Source organism: Triturus cristatus, chromosome 11 (assembly GCF_964204655.1).
Source record: "Triturus cristatus chromosome 11, aTriCri1.1, whole genome shotgun sequence".
Taxonomy (NCBI): Eukaryota; Metazoa; Chordata; class Amphibia; order Caudata; family Salamandridae; genus Triturus; species Triturus cristatus.
Window position 1 is genome coordinate 653,491,896 of NC_140594.1, and position 7,875 is coordinate 653,499,770.

At 42.2% G+C, this 7,875-nt stretch overlaps 1 protein-coding gene across 1 annotated transcript in view; it reads left to right on the forward strand.

Moving 5' to 3' along the window:
* Nucleotides 1-6,343, forward strand: part of D2HGDH (D-2-hydroxyglutarate dehydrogenase) — a 595,031-nt gene extending 588,688 nt beyond the window's left edge. Inside the window, exon 10 of the mRNA XM_085634178.1 lies at nucleotides 5,781-6,343. Coding sequence (XP_085490304.1) covers nucleotides 5,781-6,043 — 263 coding nt within the window. The 3' untranslated portion in view covers nucleotides 6,044-6,343. The remainder of the gene's footprint in view (nucleotides 1-5,780) is intronic.
* Nucleotides 6,344-7,875: the final 1,532 nt, after the last annotated feature.

Below are 7,875 nucleotides of genomic sequence, written 5' to 3' on the forward strand. Positions count from 1 at the left end.
CTCTGCTAGGCGAGACCTAAAAATCACCTTCACTAAAAGATGCATCTTTAGATTCTGAGTTCAGGCATACTAAACTCTATTTTCCCACCTAGTTCCCAGGGCCAGTTATGTTTATAAGATGTTATAAACAAACTTCCCATTCTGTCCTATGGGGAACAGGTAGCCTTGCAATAGTGAAAAACTAAATGGGCTGTAATTCACTATCAGGACATGCCACACACACCAGGGCATGTCCTACCTTTCACATACACTGCACCCTGCCCACAGAGGTACCTTGGGCCTACCTTAGGGGTGACTGACATGTAGAAAAGGGAAGTTTTAGGGCCTGGCAAGTGGGTGCACTTGCCAAGTCGACATGGCAGTTACAAACTGCGCGCAGACTCTGCAATGGCAGGTCTGAGTTACCTTTTTAGGGCTACTCACGCGGGTGGCACAATCAGTGCTGCAGGCCCAATAGTAGCATTTGATTTACAGGCCATGGCACACTCAGTGCAATTTACTAGGGACTAACAAGTAAATCAAATACCCAATCCTGGAAACACCAATCCATAACACAGTTTACCACGGGAGCACTTGCACTTTACCACTGATCAGCAGTGAGAAATGTGTTCAGAAACACTGCGCCAGTCCAAACCGGGAGGGCAGAAAGCAAAAACTCAGGGGAAACACGCCAAAAGATGCCAAGTCTAACACAATGCAGATGCACACAGGGGTGTGCCAGCAGCTAGAGCGTCGACTGCCCACAGTCCACCACTCAACGCTAGCTGTGCCCCAATCATGGCAACACGGGACGTGATGTGATCTGAGCCGCCACCACCATCGCCACACGGTGCCAATACCTCATGTGATTTTACTAGCCAGAACTACTTCTTGGTAAAATATGGTCAAGTGTTCCTGCACCCGGTAAAATTGGGTGTGGGAGCATCTGGCCAGTCGTGATCAGCAGGAGCTGTATCCCTATTAGCTGACTCAGCAACTTAAGTTGCGTCTCTTGAGTAAACACAACGATGAAGCCATGATGTAACCTACAAAGAGATCTTACATCCCCATAACTAATGCTCTGGGTACAGCAGTATTTGGCCTGTGTCTACTCCTGACAAGAGTGAGTGCCTCTGACAAGAGACTGGGTTTGTTTAAGGACTTTGTGAGTTTCCTTAAATGCCCAGCCATTGAGGTATGTGCACTAGGTTGCTCTTGTGACCCTGTATCTAAACAGTTGCTTATTTGACTTTTGTCTTTGAAAGCATTACCAGACCCCAGTAGTAGTAGTAGTAGTAGTAGTAGTAAAAATACTTTATTGTATTAATCATATGATTACAAATAAAAATACACGTGCTTAACAAAGAGATGATTTCAATTATTAAAACTTACTATAAAGGTCAGTACACACTTCGTAATACATTTACATAAGAGCACACAGTGGTTTCCATTCATTGTCTATAACTGTATTCTTTAAATCAAGTTATTTAATTTACCAAATTAAAGTGCAATGTGCTATTTTGATAAAATGTATCCATCCGCTTTGTCATAGAGGATTCTGTACTTGCAATTTATAATCCATCCCCTAAAAGAGTTACACATGCTATTAAGTCATTCACCTATATTCTAAACATTTTTGGCTCGATCTTTGATTTCAAGATATGCTAAAGTGATAATATGCCTAATATATAAATTATTTCACTCTTTTATCTATATATTGTGATCTTTTATCTCACATTATTTCTTCCACCAATTTTTTTTGTTTTTTTAATGTGCTAAAGTTCAGGGATGTACAATGCACATTTTTCTCGGGATTATAACATTTTCGATTTTCCATTCACTAGCGTTAAAAAATGGATATTATTTCCCGTTATAAAAGCCGTCTAAGCAATTAATGCCTTATAGGCATGAGCTAAAAACGTTATCTTCCTTGTTATTGCACTGTCCTCTTTGATCCTAAAACAGTATCGAACCGCCTCTGCAGTTATTATTTTAGCATCGTTAAAAAAGGGGTGTAAATATATCCTCCGTATTGGGCAGCAGCTTAGGGCAGATACATATTAAATATTCAAGTGTTTCCTCAAAAGTTCCACAAAGCCGACATGTTTGTATAACTTCAAGTGCCTGGTTCCATTCCCCTTCAAACTCCCCAATCGGTATGTAAAATAACCTAGGGATTATTTGTGTCCAATCTTGAAAAAACTAGATTTCAGAAATGGTCTCTCGGCATTAATGACCTTTCAGAAGTTAAGGTGTCCATTGAAATGTTTTGGGATCTAATTCTTTCACTTGGCTGTGTTGAACTGTAAGAGATATTTGAACTAGAGTTTTTGCAATGGTTGTATTGGCTTTGTTTTGTACATATCTTTTTACGTGTTATTTTATGTGTTTTGCTCATTTCAGAATGTTTTTATGATATTGATGTGATCAAAAGAATCCTTTTTCCATGATGTTGAGCATGCAGGGATCACAGGAGCTATGGGGGAAGGGAAGATCTAGGGTTAAGTTAGCCAAGTACTCGGGTAACACGGGTAATATTAAACATTCCACTCCAAAGGTAATACTCACATGCCTGTGTATGTGAACTTTGGGCTTTGAACCTAAAGCCAGACAAAATATGGACAGTGGGCAAGACAGTGATAAATCCCTGATACAGGGGTAGTTCAAATCAAACAGGAGTAAAGGTGCAACAGACAAGTTCCGAATAGACAGAGCTTGGTTCAGGGTGAACAGTTAGAAGCATAACTAAATCAGAGCAGTCTTCTTTAACACGTCAGTGGCTTTTCTGTAAATAAAGTTGGCTTGACCAGGCTGGAGACAGCTTCTGTAGCAGCCATCACAGGGCACTGGTGTGGAGAAGAGTGAGTATGTCATTTTGGCACCAGAGCTTGGGAATCACAGTTCTCCAACAAAGAAACCTCTGTGAGGCTGACAGTGCTTTCGTTGTTTGGTGCCGACTACGGGACCAGTTCTAAGCTACCAGGTTTATCTGTCTTTTTGCTTTCCCTGTGGTGAGGTCAGCCCGCTGAGGTAACCCTGGCTCATTGTAATTGCTGGGCTTCAACCTGATTGCATGGCAGTTGCCTGTGCTTTGGCTCCCTTGATTTATATTTGATATCATCGAATATGATTGACTGTTTTTTTAGGCCTGTATGCCAAAGCAGCTTTTCAGTGATGAGGTTCTGCCTCAGCTTCAGGCCTAGTGTGACACATCAGTGCCTTGTCTTGTTCTATGGCACAAACCTCTTCATTGCCACTGGTTTGGGAGTGACACAGTGATAGGAGGAATTGAGCAGAAACTCAAGCTTTAAAATATGGCGTCCTTGTATGATTGGTCCTATAATCTAGGAATGGTTTTGTTCTCTAGTTTAACAGATTGCAAATCTTTTTGCAGGAAGATGTGCTGGCGGAGACCATGAAAATATGCCAGAAAGCTTACTGAGCTCAAGCATTTCAAAGAATAAACACATTAAAAAGCATTTGAAATGTAGGGTACCTCACGTGTATGTCGTTTTGTTTGACAACCTCCAGACAAAAGTGGAATGTAAGCTGCACTCAGTAGAAGAAAAATTGGGGGTCTTTTTATGATAGCATCCCTGAATAAAGCGGCAATGTTCTTACGTAGCCTTAGTATTAGATCTCATCTGTTTACTTCTAATAAACCAATGCACATAGAGTATTTGTGGGGCAAATTAAAAGATGTATAAAGATGAAGGATTCCCAAGCAGATATCCCTCCCCAAAAGCACAAAACTTTACTTACTCAATTGTCTGGGGCAAATGTTCTCTTATTTATTTCCTGTGCTGTTGGATGACGCTTATTATGCAGCTAGAAGAGTGGCATTGGGGCATTAGAGCTCAGGAATGCATGGTTGAGTTAAATGTGCTGAATCTTATAAAAGATGCAAGGCCTCTACCTGTCATAGTGTTTTCTTTTCGTTTATGTGAGGTGCTTAATAAATTCATAATCACAGATGATGTGTTTTTATAAGCTCCACACTAAACCCCCTCATTCAAAGCTGTAGAAGCCAGGCCATATCAGGTATTTTGAGTGTCAAATCCTGATAGATCTGCCTGCAGCAAGAGATTGCATTAGCCGATATCTGCCGGGGGATATTTCACTTGTGCTGTATGCAAACACAATAAGCAGAGCGATGCCCCACTTGTAAAACATCACAGATTTCCTGTGTTAGTGGGAGAGCATCTTTGCATGGCATGTCTAGACAGGACCAGTGAATTCTACCAACATCTGGGTGTTTTTTTCACCACACCCCTTTCTGTCCATTGCCCTTCACCCATTTTCTTGAATATAATTATCATTCAGGAATTACTGAACATGGATTTGAATTAATGGAACTTGGGCCATTGAACTGGTTTCTCACCCACATGTCAACTAGGGTTTCTGTTCAAGCTTCATCACAGTCAGCACAAAAACTGGAAATTGATGTACAATCTTAGGCCTCAACCTCTCAGCTTCATTCTGCCAATGTAGACCCTCTAGATATTCATTTTGATTTTGTTTCGGGCAACTCCGGAGACAGTAGATGGGTTCTTTGGTATAGATCACAGAAGCCCTCTACTGTTTCCGCCCTATGCCTTATTATCTGGTTCAAAACAGAGTACATTATTCTAAGGATGATTCCATGTTGTCAGATTGAGACAAATACCTTTCCACACCAGAAGAGTAGTTGAGGGGCCCATTTCATGGCTCAGTGGGTAGAACGTGCTTTGTGAAGCAAACTCTGCATCTTAATGGAAGTGCTCCTACCACAGCTGCGGTAGCACACCACTGGCACTAGATCAGTGTTGAAAAATATAAAGAATTGGGCTGCTGGTGTTAGAACTTAAGTTGGACTACATTTTCCAGCACCCCATTGCCATTTGTCTTACCTAAAGTATGACAATGAGCTCCTCACATTTTGGCATTGCTTGCGAATCACAACACTCAGCATTTGGAGATAGACTGTAACATTTTGAAAGCATGCAGCTGCTTTGGTGTCTTCTGGGGAGAAGAGATGATGCCAAAGAAATCCTGAAATATTTTTAGCAGGATGTTTTAAGAGCAGGTTAGTGAGCATTGAGCCTGGTTTGATTGGTAGAACATATGATAAACCTTGATATCAGATGAAAAAAGATTGAGGTCAACCAAAGGCACTTCCAATCTGAACTCAGCAGTGCTATAATAATCTTTGTATATTGCAGACTGGTGAAACTGATCACATCGCTTACCCCAGCCAATGGGTAGTGACGCACCTTACTATCTCTCCTTATGAACTACCTGACAATCAAATATCCACTGAAGTATTTACCTTAGTTATCACAAGGCCTTCCCTCGAGTCAGGCTCAGGATAGCTGGGAACTACAGAATAATGCCATACAGGACTCACCACGCATCTAGAGCATGACCTAGCTGCCCGCTCTCTACAACCGGCTGAACCACCCACTCCCAATAACGACAGATTCCTCTCCCCCCCATAATAATTAGTTCCACACCTTCGTTATGACTGGTCTGTGCTTAAAGAACTGAAGGGGAGGAATATACATGAGAAGAATATCATACTAAGAAATGTAACCATTCCATCAATCGTTTATGTATGAATGACTAACCACAAACAGCAAAAATAAATAGTAATTGTAGCTTAAAGGTGACATTCCAGTGAAATAGAAAGTATACAAACAGTGAAATATTGTTTTCTATGCACACTTATTTCTCACGTAAGACGACATATAGGATTTTGCCTAGTGGTCTGCACCTTCTCTTCTCCATACTCCCTGCTGCCTGATACTTCTTTCTTTTCACAGGGGACGGAAACCTGCACTTAAATGTGACATCTTCGACATTCGACAACTCTCTGCTTGCCTCTATTGAGCCATTTGTGTATGAGTGGGCAGCAAGGCATCGTGGAAGCATCAGTGCTGAGCACGGGTTGGGGTTGAAGAAGAAACAGCACATCCACTACAGCAAGACAAAGGAGGCGATCCTCCTCATGCACCAGCTCAAGGTTCAGCTGGACCCGAAAGGCATCCTGAATCCATACAAGGTCCTGGCAGACCGCTCTGCCTAGCAGTGACCACAGATCTCACCTGTTACTGCTGGCGTAGCCGATTGAAGCTAGCTACGCCTATACGCTTCACATGATCTTCATCTCTTAGTGGAGATGAAGCTTAGGATTGTAGGTGTGGTCAGCGAGTGACGGTTGAGGTGGATCCCATATCACATGAGATATGTCAGATCTGTAACTGAAGTTGAGCCGAGCTTGCTAGATCAAAAAATATTGTAAAGCAGGTTTGGCCTGCTCACTGACATAACTGACTTGAACGTGCTCAATAGTAGCTCTGAGAATAAAGAACTTTTCTGCAACTTATTACTTTATTCTGCACAATGTATTTCATGAAATGTATCATATAGAACGTTCCAATTTCAAAACTAGCCTTAAGAAAACCAAGACAACAAGATTTAAACTGCAGTAGTTTTGGTACTCACTTCCACTTTCGGATGTTGTGTCCTTTTTTAAAGTCTAATCTGGTTGGACGCTATCAGAAAGGGTTTTGGCCTTAGTCGGAATGCCAGCCACTTGTTACAGGCAGCAAAGAGAAGGTATAAAAAGTCTGGATGGCATTGTTTCGTTTGCCTGCTGAGGTTTGCTACAATCTGAACAAATAGAACTTTTTGTGCTGCCACACTGTTGTGTCTGTTGAAGCATTTTACGCTGGTCCATCTTTTTCTGCCACTCATTGCACTAAATAGCATTTTATGCACTTCTGCTACATTGTGCACCATCTTCCCTTTTCTGCAGTAACAGTCTTACAGTTCCACTACTGCATTGTGCACTTTTGACATGGTTTTGCACCATTTTCTGAAATTTCTACGGTGTATACAACTCATACTGCGGTATATGAAATTTTATATTGAATGTTTGTTATCTACTGGCTGTTCACTGTGGCCAGATTTTTCACCATCTACCATGTTTGGCAGTCTGTTTCTTTTGATGCCGCATGAAGGATAATGCTGTAGTAACATTTTGTACTATATGCTGTTCCACATTCTGTAGAGGGAGATAAGGGAGAGGGAAGAGAGGGTGACAGAGTGGTGAAAAGTGAGGGGAGAAGGGCGGATGTGCTAAAACAGCACTATCCAAAGCTCTTCTCTAGTCTCTGCTCCTCCCGCATGAGAGTTAAGTTGTATCTGGGTTGTTTATCGTGAGGCGGAGGAAGGGTAGATACAATAGACAGGAAAGTTCCTGAACTGTGGCAGACAAAAAATGGTTATAGGGGCCCCAAGTCTTTTCAAAGGGGGGAATAGTATGTTCCACATTGGAGGATAGCTTCTCCATGCTGAGTAAATCCCAGAGCTTGTGTAGCCAATCAGTGTGGGTGGGTATGATGTCTGTGCCCCATCTTGATAGCAAGACTTGCTTAGCTGTACAGAGTGCCAGAGTAATGGCTCTACCTGCATTGATTGCATGGGGTACGTTAGGGCAATACCCTAACGTACCCCATGCAATCAATGCAGGTAGAGCCTAAAAGAATATTGCTAGGAAAGTGGTGGCCCTCAGTATGAAACTTCTGGTCAATATCCACAAAAACATCCTCCCAGTAGCGGTGCAGTTTGGGGCAGTGGCAAAACCAGTGAGTCAAAGTGCCTGATGCACCACAGCGACACCAGCAGTGATGGTCTGATCCCCCTTTCCACCTAGCGATGCACGGGGCGTATAATACCAATAGTGGGTAATCTTAAGAAGAGTTTGCATGTCGGAAGCACTTCAAGTGGCTGTGTAGGTCCGCTGCAAGATATCAGACCATTCTTTGTCGGAGAATTTACGCTCACATTCTGTTTCACACCGTGCTTATGCCGGGGAGGGCTTGTGTTAAGGAAGGCGTAAATGTCAGAAAGAAC